The sequence below is a fragment of the Triticum aestivum genome, chromosome 5D (genome assembly GCF_018294505.1).
Source record: "Triticum aestivum cultivar Chinese Spring chromosome 5D, IWGSC CS RefSeq v2.1, whole genome shotgun sequence".
Classification (NCBI taxonomy): Eukaryota; Viridiplantae; Streptophyta; class Magnoliopsida; order Poales; family Poaceae; genus Triticum; species Triticum aestivum.
Window position 1 is genome coordinate 207,948,550 of NC_057808.1, and position 15,725 is coordinate 207,964,274.

The 15,725-nt window shown below is 51.2% G+C and overlaps 1 protein-coding gene across 3 annotated transcripts; it reads right to left on the reverse strand.

The window, feature by feature from the left end:
- Positions 1-1,220: 1,220 nt before the first annotated feature.
- LOC123120085 (filament-like plant protein 2) lies at positions 1,221-11,206 on the reverse strand. 3 transcript variants are annotated; one of them, XM_044540093.1, is made up of 5 exons: positions 10,723-11,206; positions 9,157-9,410; positions 7,506-7,830; positions 2,101-4,412; positions 1,221-1,908 (listed from the first exon to the last, which is right to left on the reverse strand). In XM_044540093.1, the coding sequence occupies exons 2-5, from the start codon at positions 9,271-9,273 to the stop codon at positions 1,528-1,530; spliced, it is 3,135 nt and encodes a 1,044-aa protein (XP_044396028.1). In that variant the 5' UTR covers positions 9,274-9,410; positions 10,723-11,206; the 3' UTR covers positions 1,221-1,527. The 3 variants fall into 3 exon arrangements, with proteins under 3 accessions (XP_044396028.1, XP_044396027.1, XP_044396029.1); XM_044540092.1 differs by lacking the exon at positions 10,723-11,206 and adding an exon at positions 10,180-10,585; XM_044540094.1 differs by lacking the exon at positions 10,723-11,206 and adding an exon at positions 9,518-10,136.
- Between the last annotated feature and the right edge of the window lie 4,519 nt (positions 11,207-15,725).

The window sequence follows — 15,725 nt, forward strand, 5'->3', positions numbered from 1 at the left end:
GAGAAGGCCTAGATCTACACTTTCAAAGAGAAATTTGATTCCCCCACTAATCCCTTGCGGGTCTTGTTACTCTTGGGTGTTTGAGCACCCTAGACGGTTGAGGTCAGCTCAGAGCCACATTTCATTGTGGTGAAAAGCTTCGTGATGGTGTTGGGAGCCTCCAATTCGGTTGTGGAGATAGCCCCAACCTTGTTTGTAAAGGTCCGGTTGCCGCCTTCAATGGCACCACTAGTGGAATCAAGGCATCTCGCATTGTGTGAGGACGTGAGAAGAATACGGTGGCCCTAGTGGCTTCTTGGGGAGCATTGTGCCTCCACACCGCTCCAACAGAGACGTACTTCCCCTCAAAGGGAAGAAACTTTGGTAACACATCCTCGTCTCCACTGGCTCCATTTGTGGTTATCTCATATCTTTATTTTGTGCAAGCTTTACTTGTGTTGTTTATCTTGCTTGCTAGTGTTGTTGTTATTGTTAGCATCATATAGGTTGCTCACCTAATTGCATATCTAGACAACCTATTTGTTGCTAAACCTAATTTGTCAAAAAAAAACTAAAAATTGGTAGTTGCCTATTCATCACTCCCCCCTCTAGTCAACCATATCGATTCTTTCAATATTGTAACTTAGTTTGTGTATATAACTGAAGCTCTTATTTAGATTCAAACACTGACAATGCTCATCATTAAACCATATCAACCTTGATGAATAAATTTTAATTATTTTAAAATTACATGATACCACATACTTAAATAAGCAAACATGTAACATGTCGGTTGACACAAATTCATCACCAAGATTAGAGGTCATATCAAAATAATTAAATATTGACACAGTTATTTTCATTGAAACAATTATTTTTATTTGTTTCAAACTAGCATTTATACACAAAAAATTCATTGTCTACGCTATACTCTCCCATCAAGTTAAAAGTAAAATTAACACTTCATAATAATTTTGAACATGTGATTTAAGTATTTTGAACATGCTTAAATAAGCAAACATGCCATAAGTCTTTGCAGTTTCCGCATTTCTAAACATGGCTAATGATGTTTGTTGAGAAATCTCAAAAAATGTTAGCTAACTCCCTTGTTGATTAAGGAAAGCTTCGCAAAAACCTGCACCTCTTGTCTGAATCAGCCTCAAACAGACCTAACTATTCACGAGCACACAGCGAGTAGAAACCGCACCAAACCACCATAAATGCGTATTCAACACAGCCAGTACACCGAGTACTACCGAGTTTATATTTTGAAGCAAACAGCCAGCACCCATACAATACAGTAAGACTCTTCATCAAGCAGGCTGTGAAAAAACTGAGCTTGCTAGAATGGAATTTTCGGCACACAAATCTACCAATCAGTTTCTGTGAATGTACACTGATCTACTACCTCTACAGATGAGAGCATCAATGGACTGTTAGCCGAGCAATGCGGGCAATCTCTACTTTCTTCTCCTGCTCCTACACATGAGAGCTGTCCATAAACTGTTAGCGGTAATCGATCTTGACATTCTAATCATCCATCAGCTCTTACTTTCTTCTCTTGCCCCTGTAGCTACTAAGCGACGACAGCCCCCCTGCAAACACCGACATTTCCGAGGGAAGGGGTGATGACGGTCGAATCATCGATGGGAGTGGCGAAAAGCAGCCCACGTCACCATCCGGAAGGTCAAGATCATATAACTCGTCAGCGAAGACTGCAAAGTTCGAACCAGTGCTTCTTTTTTTAAGGAGGCCAGGATCACTGGCTCTCAAGTCTAGTGCTATGTCCCTGGGTTCCAGCAGTAGTCCTAGTCCAGGCTCCAGCACCACGCTGTCAATCTCTGTCAGTGATTTCAATTGGCGTCCCAGTGAAGCAATGGTCTTCTGGCACTCTGCAAGCTTCCCGGCTGCACTAGCAAGCTCCTTCTCCTATACAAAGATCATGATTCATATTTAGACATAGAATATTGATTCTCTTAATTTATATGCATTCAGGTTAACAGGTGTGATGTTTGAGCTGCAACAACTTTAGTGGCCCTCTTTCTACTCTGGATCGATAATCGACAAAACACAAGTTCATATGAGCCACAATCACCAGATTCAGTATAAAGAGAAATTTACCTGCTTGGTCTTTAGGTCTCCATTTGAGTTTGCAAGCCTCCAGAGTTTCGCGTCCCGAATATCCCTTGACAACTGAGCCTCCAGCTTTCGGCATTTCTGTTCATAATCTTCTGACAGCAACCTTTCCTGCACAACCTCCCCTTGGAGGAAGCTCACCATGTTCGTCAGTTTCACAACATCGGCCTTTGATGCTTCAAGTTGATGCTCCATTGCCGTTCTTTGTGACTGCACAGACTCTTCCTTGGCAATGAACTCCGCTGCTGACAACATCTGTTCCTGCAGTTTTGCTTCAAACAACTCAACCTTCTCCGTAAGCTTCCGGGCATCCTGATGTGCAGACTCAACCTCTGACTCCAACACCCTTTTTATGGCCTCTAGAGCTTCTAGCTGCAGCTGGAGCTCGTCAGAGAACTCCTTTTCCTTAACCACTTCATGCTCAAGCGCTGTCACCATATCACGCAGTTTCACAACTTCAGAGTTGACTAACTGGAGTTCTGCCTCCAATGATTCCTTAACAGACTCCACAGAAAGAGATTTCTCTGCTTCTGCCAATTTTTCATGCAATGCCTTCTCTTTTTCAACTACCTCATTTTCTAGCGCTTTAATGATATCACGCAGTTTCGCTACCTCACTATTTGCTGAACATAGCTGTCCCTCCAATGATTCCTTAACAGCCTCAGAATGAGTTCTCTCTGCTTCAATCTTCATGTCTAGCTGTGCTGACAGTTCTTCATGCACTGTCCTCTCCTTTTCTATCTCACTCTCTAATGCTTCGATAATGCCACACAGTTTCTCTACTTCGGTGTTTGCGGAACACAGCTGTGCCTCCAATGATTCTTTAACAGCCTCAACAGCTGCTTCAATCTTCAGCAATGATTGTGTGGTGAGTTCGTCGCGCAGTGCCTTCTCTTCTTCTACCTGATTCTCTAGTGATTTGATGATGCCATGCAGTTTTTGCACTTCCTCGTTTGCGGAATACAGCTGTGTCTCCAACAATTCTTTAGCATTGCATGCAGCATCTGATTTTTCTTTGTGCTGCACAGAAAGAGCAGTCTCGGTTTCAATCCTCTCTTCCAATGATGCCACAGTCACCCGAAGCTCTGCAGCTTCAGCTGACACCAGTTCTAACTGTGACTCCAATTCCTTCTTTTCTGCATTTTCTCCCAATGAAGCAACAATCGCATGTAGCTCCTCAGCTTCTACAGATTTGGACTCCAGTTGAAACTCCAAAGCCTTTTTCTCCGAGTCCAATTGGTCCACATCTCCCAGAGCAGCATATTTGGAGTCATTTGCCAAATCCAATTGCAATTGCATTTCCACCAGCCTGTTCCTTGCCGCCACTAGTGCGTCACAGGAGATGTCAAGCTGATTTCTAGCCTCTATCAGAGCTATCTCAAGCTCCTTCTTATCGCTTTCAACTATTTCAACCCTCAAATGCAAATCTGCAACATGACGCCGCAATTCTTCATTTTCAGTTTTAGAAGAGTTGTTTCTCGTCACAGCCTTGTCGGAATCTGTCTCCATATCAAAGGTAGAGCTTGTCTGGTCTGATTCAGGCAATGCAGCCAACCTTTCCATCTCAAGGAAATCATCCATTAGGTCGATCTCAACAGGTCTATTCATAATATTTGTTGCACTAGCCTTCGCATTCCTGAACTGATCAAGCTCCGTAATCAGAGCAGATGCCCACGAGTCAGAATTTCTCAATTCACTATCAACAGCGACCATACATTCTGCACTGTCAGAGTGGCTGTCAGTTAGTGATTCTGCGCTTGGCGGAGGTCCAGAATCATTGACCAATGCTGTTTTCTGAACTAGATGATGTAACCTGCGGCATTCTGCCTCAACCCTAGCAATCTTTTTTATACTTTCCAGGTGCTGCTTGCTAGCTGTCTCTGCTGCTTGATTGCTCGAGTCTTTTTCCAGTGAGAGTATCTTCAGATCCTTGGACTGTACAAGGAGCTTGGCCTTGAGATCCAAGTTCTCTTTCTCGATTGACTGAAGCTTCTCTTGTAGATCAGGCTGTGCAGACACGGTGGAGGCTTCTGATTTGGTTGCTGCGAGCTGCTTCTTCAGCTCAGCAATACGGTTTTGCAGCTTGGAGTTCTCAGACTCCAACTCCTGGGACTTCTTGGTAAGTGCATCACGTATTATCTCCTCTTGTTCTTCCCGTACCAGGCGCAGCTGCCTCACGCATTCCTTGAGGGCCTTGTCTAGGTGGCTGACTTGACCCTCGAGATAATCATTTCTATGTGAAGCAGCTTCAAGCAGCTTCTTGATGGCAGTAGCTTCGACTTCAGCTTGTTCCCAACCTACATAAAGGTTATCAACGAAATGGTTGTGAACATTACTACATAGAATAATAAAGCTGAAAGTATCTTCCTCTTCTCTCTTGCAGAAATGAAGCTGAACAGTACTTGCAGAAATACAATCCATCAACAAATTAAAATTTAAGCTAATAAATCAAATATCAACAAAGAACTAGCCATGGACAGGGGTGTGTTTTTTTTTAGAAAAGGAGGATGACCCCCGGCCTCTGCATCTGGGCGATGCATACGGCCACTTTATTAATTATTCTCACAAGACCTTACAAAGTCATACAACAGTAAGACTAAAGCCGCCGTCTAAGCAACAAATGTCGCTACACCTATCCAGTTGATGAAGGGGCGCAGATAGCCTGGGCCTAATACCAAACAGACATCGCAGCCAAGCCAACATCTAAGACCTGAGACCCCAACCTAGCCACTTGCCGGGTCTGGGGCACACACTGGTCCGGCGTGCTCCCAGAGGCCGCCGCCGCCAACTGCCACCGCTCCATCTTCAGAACTGTACTGATGCATCAACCTTGCTCGGTCTAGCTATCGTCGACGCCACCACGGCGCCCAACGGCACCTCCTCCCTGCGCGCAAACAGCTGAGCACGTCGCGGTCGCCACTGATACACCTCAGCGCCATGCTACCAAGTACCACCAGCCGGCTCAGCTTGAAGTCCTTGGAAGATCTGTCGTGCGTAGCACCTGCCGACCAGGCATGACAAAGCGTAGCACCTGTCGGTCAGGCATGACTTGACATCTCCACCGAAGCTCCGTGCAAGACGAAGCCGCTCCACCTCCTGCCTCTGACTTACAGCGCTGCTCCACAAACGATGCTCCCAAGAGAGAAACGACACCGCAGTGCCGCCATCGTCCGATCTGGAACACCAGATCCTAAGGTTTCCCCCGGAGCAGCACGAGTGGGTCGACAGTAGTTACACGACGATGCCTTCATCAAGGTAACGGCGTAGAACGCCGCCATCGCCTGCCGTCGGCTCGGTTTTCACCGGCAACCATGTCTCCCCAACTCGCAGCCGGGACTAGATGATGGATCTCGAGATCCGATCACCAAGTTTCTGGCCGGCCACCGCCGACGAAGAAGATGACCACCACCACTGGCTACACCGGCCAAAACAGATCTGCCATGGGTGCCGCCAAGCAGTCCACCAGGCCCTCGACGCCGCCGCCGATCTAAAGCCAGATGACATGCCGCCGAAGACCGCATCGCGCCGCCGCCCGATCCAGGCCAGCCGCCACAGCCGCCGCCCGTGGCCCGAGACAGGGCCGACCGCCGCCGCCGTCGAAGCCAACGCCGTCACTTCTAGATCGGCCGCACCTCCACGCATGTTGGGGCCCCGCCATCCCTAAGACGCGAGAGGGAGGAAGAGCCCCCGCTACCGCCGTCGGCCTCCGGGCGCAAGCCGGCGGCGTCCTCCGGCGGTGGCGGGAGGAGGGGAGGAAGATGGGCTAGGCCCGGCGGCGGCTAGGGTTGGGGAGCCCCCGAGTTGCCCGAGCGGGGGGCGTGTCTGAGTGCCACACGCAACTCTGGACAGGGGTGTGTGGAAGTTAGCTATCCATGTGCCACAACCATGACTTGGTTTCGAGATCTTATGGGTTTCAACACTAGCCTACCCCAACTTATTTGGACCTGAAAGGCTTTGTTGTTGTTGTGGAAATTATAGGATGGCTATTTGTGTTGTTCTGTTGTATTGATCTGACCCTCATATGGGGTATATATAGAAAATAGAAGTACATGGGAGGGGAATTCAGAACAAGGAAAATTGGCCCCTTGCTCCCGACCCCCTCGCGCCACCACCCAGGGCGACACCGGGGGGACCAACTCCTTCACGCCGCCAGCCCTCCCGCGAGGCAGATCCCTGCCGCCGCTGCCGCCGGCACTGGCCGCGATGGTGGCGGCGCCCAACGCCAAAAGGGCTAGGGCAGGAGGGTTGCGCCGGATCTCCCATGAGGCGGCTGGGGCGCCTCGTGCTGGGTGTCCTCGCGCGGCAGCCACGGCGGCGTCCTGGCTGTGCGGCGGCAGCCGGCGAACCCATGGCTGGCGAAGTGCTCCGGTTGGATTCTCCGCTAGCTATGCGATGGGCGGCAGCGGTGGTGGCCTCTGAGAGTGCGCCAGACCGGTGTGACCTAGTCCCGGTATTGTGGCTGGGCTAGGGCATCCGGCTTTAGATGTTAGGCTTTGGTGCGATGTCTATTTGGTATTAGGCTCGGACATTCGGCACCCCTTCATCAAGGGGATAGGAGTAGGGACAGGTGTTGCCAAGATGGTGGCTTCAGGCTTAGTGATGTATTACTTTGTAAGGTCATTGTGAATAATTAATAAAATGGTTGCATGCATCGCCCAGATGCAGAGGCCGAGGGTATATCCTCCTTTTCTAAAAAAAGAAGTACATTGGAGGGAGAGAGACTTGGAGTAGAGGGTAAGTCGTACATGATTTAAACCGATTCTATCTTTAAGTGCTAATCTCTAACTTAAACATAATTATACTTCTAACAGTTGTTGTTGTAAATGAAATATGGGACTCCCCTTGACAGAATATATAATTTTCTACTATGGAGCCCGCAAAGGGGCTGTAGATACCGCTGTACGAACAGCAGATGCTGGATACCTTATACGTAAACTTGTTGAAGTTGTTCAACATTTTATTGTGCGTAGAAGAGATTGTGGTACTATCCGAGGTATTTCTGCGAGTCCTCCACCGGAGTTGTTGAATATCAACAACTTATTACACAAATCCCATTTTTTAGAGCGAGTAGAAGGAGTAGGTTTTATTAGCGGAGAAGAAACAGCAAATTGGGGCTTATCAGGACTGATGTTATGAGCTTCTGAACAAAGAAAAACTGTCATTATTATATTATAAAGGATGAGCTTAATTTGTAAGCGCCTTTTCTTATTCTAGCTGACAGAATTCCGTTGGTCTAATTTAGGACTTCCCCATTTATTTTATTTTACCTAATTCTATCTACACCCCAGGGGCTAATACAGAAACAGAACAGTCCTTTCAGTTTTCTGATCATAGAGTATATAAATGCTCAAGAACATATGCGGGAATCATTCGATTCCCTTCAAGCTTACCTGCAACAGCCTCTTCTGTGACTTTAGCATGCTGCTTAACCAGATCCTCTTTATCACTAATAGCCAAAAGGGCAGCAGCAAGTTTTTCATTCAGACTTTTCATGGTCTCCTTGGTCTCTTCATCTCCATTTGATGATAGGTATGATTCTAGTGACTGACCATGCTGTGGAGAAAAACCATTTAAATTAACTCTTGATGCTAGCTTCTCATTCGACAATTTTGGTATTCCAATTTCTTGGGTCTCATCATGCCTAACCCTCAAAGAGACTTTGGGTGATTGACCATGATGTGCTGAAGCATTGTTTGAGACAGGCCTCAGAACCTCCTGCTTAAACAGGAGCAGAAAATTTAAATTCTTAAATAATCTTTTCTCACAAAAATGAAAATATGTGTAGAAGACGTGTGCAGAGTTAGTAATAGATGCCATCTGCACATACTACATCACATGAAAAAGTACCTCGCCTGTTTGTAAATAGATGACATTTAAACATTGACACGCTCTTCAATATGGATGTTCAACCATTAGTTTTTGTAGGAGCATGCTAATAGAAACTCATGAATGTATTTGTAGGACAAACCAAACGGTACTATTTTCACCTTATCAATCCAAATATATCTGTATCTACTAGTAGTAGTCAAAGTTAGAATAGTTTGACTGCAGGAACTTTAGGAAGTCAATTATTCACCTAAGGCAGGAGGAAACATACACATGGACTATTGCAGAACTTAATACCTTTGAAAAAATAGAAGTGAGGTATAAATTTCAAAAGCAGTACCTAGTACCACGTTTTAGTAACTTTTTGAGCATCAACAGAAGTCAAGTTTGTTTGAATTAATGAACTAGATGATAAAATCCGGAGAAGACCTGATCTGTGTATTACAAAATTGTAAGCATACTGTATTCACATCACCGATCAAGTCCTTCTGGTAGCTACCAGAGCCATTTTCTTTAACCATCTATGTGAAACCATTTTTCTAGAAAACGAACGACCTATGTTCTTCAGGCTTTCGATTGCATTTGTTTGCCAATCATTCAGAGTAGCCTATGCCCTATAGTTGGTGCGAGGTCTGAGGACTAGGGAAGCATCACTTAAACGTTTAGGTCCTTTGCAAGGTACTGCTGATATTCAACTATTAGGAAATACACTTGTTTCATCGAAAATCAAGAACAGACTTTACCAGTATTGGCGAACATTCAGAAATTGCTAAAATCCTCTTATGGATAGACATAGAGCCTCGGTTGACAAAGTATCATAGTTGTGGCTCAACAAGTAAATCTTACACAACTGGAACTAATCTTACATTTGATAGGTTGAAAGCTGTTGGCCTTTCTCTATCACAAGATTTCCCACTAATAGGCAATGGCAATGTACTCAACAAACATTAGCATCTGAACACATGTCCTACTTGAATCTGATCAAACTATGAGTTTGTATGCTTTATCAATCTGTCCAAGGCAGCAAGCCTATAAATTCTTTATTTATAATGTAAAGTTCAGAACTTCCCTAATACTAGAATTCATTGCCCAAACCTCGAGAAAGAGCCACATTCAACAAAACGGCTCCCCATGATAAGAATGTGCTAACTACCTTGCACTCATGCTGAGGTGAAAAGATTTGCAGGATACAAAATGAAGGCACGTGGGTAGAACCTGATCGCTGGAGCAGCACTGAGGATGCGATGACACGGGCACAGAGCTCTCGCTTGCCCCAGGACTATTATCCGAAGGCTTGCGCCTCCAGAGCCAACCCGTGCGGTCCATAACCATCAACTATCCGAAAGATGGAAAAAGTGGTTCTCCTTTCTCAGCTACCACCAGCATATGCAGGTTTGATCAATCAACATTGGCACAGGAAGCGATGCAGAAAGATCTCCTCATGCAGTGCTGCGCTGAAGATGACTAATCTGTATCAAACAGCAGCCAGTTGAAAATTGCTAGTATCAGTGATCACTCGTTTATGATACCGACCGACAGGTAGAAAAAGATGCAACTCCCAGTTAATGACACCAACCAGGAACTGTAGTCACGATTGACAGGAACTAATTTTGCAACGACTGAGACCAAGCAGGAACTAGGTTGGATTCAGAAAAAAACCAGCAACCCGGGAATTTGTTTTTTTGGCAAAGCTCAAGAGTCAAAAGTGGGCAAGACCAATACTGACCAATACAAAGTCCCAACTATGCCCTGTCCAGAAATTCCAACTAAGAACAGCCGGCCCGAAAAAAGAGATTGCTCTTCTGCCTTAACATCAGGAGAAGAAGGTGCGAGCAAAATAGTAGCAAAAAAGTTGCAATGCGTCACTCCAAAAGTTGTAGCCACCGACTGCTCTCAACTCCCCCAAATAGAATAGAAACACAAGAGGAATAAATATGATTATTTTTTTCTTCTTCGAGCAACCAAGGGAATGATAATCCTTGGGCAAAGAACAAGAGGCACAATCCCTAAATCCCCAATTCCTCCTCGCCAATCACCTAACCCAAAGCTAAGCCCCGCGCAAATATGCTGAAACCCCCAAATCCAGACCTAACTTGAAGAGAAACCGGCAAAGACCAGCCCCGGGGAAGCGGGGAAAGAAGAAAAGCAGAGCGGCTAGAGAAACTTCATGGCGGAAACCAAGAAGGACGAGTCCCGGTCCCGGAGAGTAAGGCGGGAGGGAATGGGCTGCATTAATACCTGCTATTTAAGCATCACACGGAGCAATGCCCCCGCATCGATTGCAAGAACTCCGTGAACACAACACTCCACTTCTTTTCTTTAATGTTTCTCTTTTTATTTTCTCTCTCTCTCTCTCTCTCTCTCTCTCTCTCTCTCTCTCTCGGATACTGGATGGGTGTGCAGGCTGGGCTAGGAACGGAAAGCGAGAAGCGTCAGCTCACGCAGTCGCACAGACGGACGCAGATCGGAGCGAGAGAAGACGAGCCGAAAAGCGGAGTGGGGAAAAAGGGAGCGGGAGGGGAGCTGGAGAGGAGGTGGCCATGGGCGTCGGCACTGCTGCTGCAACAGCTTGGCCACCACCACCACCGCCTCCTGCAGCTTTGGCCATGTGAGATGTCATGGTCCTATACTATAGTACGAGTACTTTCCAGTTCCCAACTGAAGTAGTGCATCGGAGGAAGAAATAAATGCTCGCAGCCGCAGCAAGAATCCAAAGCGGCTCTTTCCCATTCCCGCAACTAAAATAAATGCAGCGAGCGGGAATCCGAGGTGCACACTCACCAGCACCGCATCAATGGTGGTCGCCGCCGGCCGGCTTTGCCTCGCTCCTTCCTTCCTTCCTTCCTTCCTTCCTTCCTTCCTTCCCGCACGGGCAGCTCGAATCACCGACGCTCCGCGGTCCTCTCCCTGTCTGTCGTAGCACAGTATACTACTAGGAAAGGACTACCTTGTAGCCTTCGTGGGTGCTTTTGTTGATGCAACCACTGGATGGGTGGTGGTGGTTAGCAGTGGCGGAGACAAGCCCCAGGCTGCCCGGGCGGCGGCCTGGATCGTGAGGCTTGGCTCCTTTGTTTACTGTAGCAGATTTTACACTGTTTAATACTGTACCAAGTGATTGGCCTGGGGCTTGCCCGGGTCGTGGCTTGATCCTAGCTCCGCCACTGGTGGTTAGTGTTCCTTGCCGTTGGGGACGGAGAGCGAGATTGCAGCAGCGGATTAGGGTTCTTGGCGTAGCTCGGTTTAGTTTACTTTAGTTTAGCGTGAGGCGTGATTCGGTTTGGATTCTCGCGGGCGATGTGGGGGTTGTCGTACGCCTGACGACGCGCGGTTTGTGTCTTGCCCCCGCCTTTTCCTCGGCTCGCCCCGCGCGTCCTTGGCTCGTGTGCCGCGTGGGGGTCCAGCGGTCTCGCCCGACCGACCCCGGAGGCCACGGCCCCCGCCAGCCAGACGGTATGGGGATACTCTGCCGCCCGTACGGCGGTGGAAACCGGACTCCGGACGGCGGCGGCTCTGGCGGGGCGGGCCGAGACGACGACGGCGGCGACTACACCCGTTTCTACAGGCTTCTCGGCATGTAGATGGCGGACGGTGGCCGCGGCGCAGTGGCTAGGCGTAGTTTGGCGTACCAGTAGGCGTAGTTTGCATTTTTTTTATAAATTTTAATGAAATTTCGCCGAGTTCGTGCTAAATTGCTGAGTTTACGACATATTTATACGAAATATCGTCGAGTTGGCATCGACCTGGGGCGACGACGGGGAACGGAGTCGCCCCACGCGCCAAGTTAGCGCGGCTCTTTTTCACCGCCCCGGCCGGAGATGCTCCAGGTCGCTGACGCGCGGTGGCGCGCTGGACGGCCCGGCCTCGTCCTCCTCGTCACCGTCGAGGACGATGATGTTGCCCTCCTCGCGCCCGCGGCGCCGAGCCTGGAGCTCCGTCCGGCGCTGGCGGCGCACCTGCTCGCGGACGTAGTCCTCCTTCGCCCATTTGAGGGCGGCCTCGTCGTCGGAGGCCACCATGTCGACGTGCTCCGGCTTCACGGGGAGCACGCCCGGCTCGGGCTTCGGCCGGACCAGGCGGAGGGAGCGCGGGGAGGGGCGGGCACCCTCGTTGATGATGACGGCGCCGTTGCGGGTGCGTCGCCAGAGCAACGTCTCCTCCGGCTCTGACTTGACGGGGCGGAGCGCCGGCGAGCCGGAGCCCGACGACGAGGACGTCCCCAGCTCCATCCGCCGCGACATCCAGGAGCTGCCACGACGGCGAGAGAACGACGGACGCGGCGGGTACTCGAGGCGCGGCGTGTTGCCGATCTCGATGTGATCGAGGACGGCCTCGAGGGTACGGCCGGGTACGCCCCACCACTCGCGCCGCTCGTCGGCGTTGAGGCGTCCGCGGGGGATGATGTCGTTAGCGGAGACGATCTGGTCTTCGCGGCGGTGCTCGAAGAACATCGTCCACAACGTGTGGCTGTCGGCGGCGTCCTCGGCTCGCTCCGCTGCTCCTCCGGCATCGACGAACGGATGCGAGCGATCTCGGCCCGCCGTGCCGCTCCTTCGGGCACTGGCGGCACCGGGACGCCGCTGGCTCTCAACTTCCGGTTCCCCGGCACGCGCATGTCCGGGGGCGCCGGGTACTCGGCCTCGTAGAGGAGGCGCGCCTCCGGCTCCTGGAGATGGCGGCGGCCGAAGTTGTTCGCCGTCGCGCCGTCGCCTGGGAGCCTCTCAGCCATTTGCTCGTCGGTGGGAAGAGGGGAGAGTGTTGCTTTGTGCGGCGGATGCGAGGAGGGATGTGAGTTGTGGCATCCACCGGCGGGGAGGTCGCCTTATATAGCCGCAGCGGGGCGGCGAGAGGCTGCATGCCGGGCGACGCGTGGCGGGAGCGGGCGGGACGCGCGTCGGTGGCGCCTTCACTGCGTCGCCCGTGAGGCATCAATGGAGGCTGACCGGCGCGGCAGCGCGGCAGCCTTGGCCAGCCTTGGCATTGATTCCGGCGGGAACCGGGGCGATGAGGACGACGAAGCGGCGTCTCGCTGACTCGGCGGGCCCGTCCTCGTTCGTGCCAAAAACACGTTGTCCGGCGCCCCCAGCGCGCCGGGTTCGGCCTGGGTCCGCCGGCGCCAATTTCGGCCCAAACCGGCGAAAAATGTGTTTGGGCCGATTTTGGGCGCCAGCGCGAAAATCACCTTGGGGGACGTGTTGGGGCGCGGCTGGAGATGCTCTAAGGCCAACTCTAGCGGACGACCCCAATGGACATTCGTTTGGCCCGGATTCTGTCCGTTTGGGGCAAGGAATGAGGTTGTGTCCGGACCTTTTCTGGGATGCGACGCCCGTGCGTTTAACGTGCGAACGCATCTTTTGGCCGCATTCCGTTCGCCTTCTTTTTCAAACGCAAATATTCGAATAAACACAGCCCGTAGTTCATGCCAGTGGCCCTAGTTCACGCTGACAACACAGCCAGCCTACACGACCTCGCCGTCAACACAGCCAGCGGCCGGCAACACAGCCAGCCTCCAAAAAAATAGTTTTATTGCCGGCAACACAGCCAGCCTTCAAAATGAATAGGTTTGTAGCCGACACACAGCCAGCAGTCGGCACTCATGCTAGCCTTCAAAAAGAACGCGCACGGCTCGTAAATTGGTAGGGCGGAAACACCTTTCTTTCATGGAATGTTTTGTGAACTCTTGTCCAAAAAAAAGTCCCTTTTGTTGCGCATCGATCCTTGGATCTTGGACAACCTCCATCCAACTTTGGTAAATCAACTTATCCGCCTCTTATGAGTATGATCCCGTACGAATGCTCTTCTTCCTCTTTTGTGCTTCCGCTCTTTGGGTGAGCTCGTCGATGAACAATGGCTCGCCCCCAATATCGGCGCCTTCCTCTTCTTCATCACCTTCACCTTCGGAATAGATGTCATCATCTTCATGCCACGAGTCACCATGGTCGTGGGCCTTAATGTCTTCATTGGCAACGTACTGGCCACGGCATCCTGACTCTAGGTCTCATCGGGATCGTAGGCATCGCCGTGCCCACCCATCTGGAAGGCCTTGCCACGCCCTCGTAGATGACATTCTCCATGAACTGGTTGTAGAAGGGGTCGTCGACCGTTGGCGTTGGTGTTGGCATTTCGCGGAACAGGACGCGGAGCGACGACATGGTGGCCGTAGACAGCGGCCGTGCTTGCTTTCTTTGCATCTCGACGGACGGGCAACTGCCGCTGCTGGACCCCCGCGTGACATTGAGGTCGATGACGGCCGAGGGGCGTGGGGTGGACGGCGCGATCAAACCAACGTCCGACGACCATGAGAAACGGGCCTGGCCTTCGTACCTTGGTGGAGTAAAACCGGGCGACAAAGGCGTGGTCCGCAACAAAGGCGAGGGGCACTGCGGAGGCAGGAAGACCGACGAGCCTGTGCTCGCTGGGCCGACGGGCGCTGCCGAGAAACTCGTCGGACGGCAAATCCCAAGCATGAGGAGGGTGTGTGCTTTGTTGACGATGTCATCCTTCTCGTCGACGTCAGCCTTGCGCCACGCAGCCTCCAACGCGGCACGCTCGGCAGCGAACATGGTCGCGGCGTTCTTGCCCTTGGCCGCCGCCCGCCGGTTCCTCCTCTTGGCCGATTCCGCGTCCAGCTTTGCAAGCTCCGCCGGCGTGAGTTCCGACCGCGGCTTCATCGGACCCTTGGCCACCTTCTTCTTCACCTTTCCGGGTGGGTTGATGGCCTGGCCGCCGAAATTTGGTGGGGCATCGGCCATGGCGGGAGGGTCGTGGGTGGAGGGGAGGTCGGGACATGGGAGGGTTTGGGAGAAATGGCGTGAAATGGGGTGTCTGGCAGGTGCTTTGTGCCATCGACGGGCGGGCCAGGGGAGGACAAGCACGTGCGTCCCGCCCGTCCGCGTGCTGTCCGTTTCACCTCAAAAGCGGCCCAAACTTGTGCCGGGGATGGGTCGAAAGCGGACATAAAACGGACTAAAGCCCGTTTGCGCCCGCGCGCTGGGCCGTCTGGTATGTCCGTTTTGCCCCAAACGGATGCACCCGGACATGATGGGTTCACGCGCTAGAGTTGGCCTAAGGCCTTGTATAATGCAAGGTGCTTCGAGAAATAAACCAGGCTTTCCTTAAGCACGATGCTTATTTGTACAGGACAGACGCTTAATCAGGTGTCTCTCCTGTAGAAATAGGCACCGGTGCTTCAAAAAACCCGGTTTATTTTTCTAAGCACCTAGCATTGTACAAGGCCTAAGGCAACTCTCAGTCGGACATGCGTTTTGGCCGCTTTTCGTTCATTTGTGCGTTTTGGCCACTTTTCGTTCATTTGTGTTGGCTCGCCGCTCTCCTTCTGTGTTTGGGTCGGCCGCTTATAGCAACTCCAACGCGTTGATCCATTTCATCCGCGCGTGTTTATTTGGGTCAAAACGGACATAAAAGTCGGCCCAACGCGCCGATCCAAACGGACGCGCGTCCGTTTTTTGTCCGCCTACCGACTCATTCCTGGCACAAATTTCGGCCTTACTTGCATCTGTGCGGACACGAAACGGACACGTGCGACGCCGCCTACTCCTCCCCCTGGCCCACCAGTCGACACAGCCACCACCATTTCCTCCCACTTTTCGAAAAACCGCCCATGCTCCCGGTCGCTAGCCATGGACGACGTGCCGGCCCTCAAACGCTGCCGTCGGCCTCACCTCCCTCGCCACCTCCGCCCTCACCTCTGTCGCTCCACCGGCGGCAAGCCCCGCGCGCCCCACAAGACCGCAGCGCCACCCAAGAAGAAGAAGAAGTTGACGCCC

Excerpts from the sequence above, each read along its gene's own strand:
- LOC123120085 (XM_044540093.1), bottom strand. The coding sequence starts at position 9,273 with ATGGTTATGGACCGCACGGGTTGGCTCTGGAGGCGCAAGCCTTCGGAT. Across the intron at positions 7,831-9,156 it reads AGTGCTGCTCCAGCGATCAG|GAGGTTCTGAGGCCTGTCTC; the intron begins GTTCTACCCACG and ends CTGTTTAAGCAG. Across the intron at positions 4,413-7,505 it reads CACAGAAGAGGCTGTTGCAG|GTTGGGAACAAGCTGAAGTC; the intron begins GTAAGCTTGAAG and ends ACCTTTATGTAG.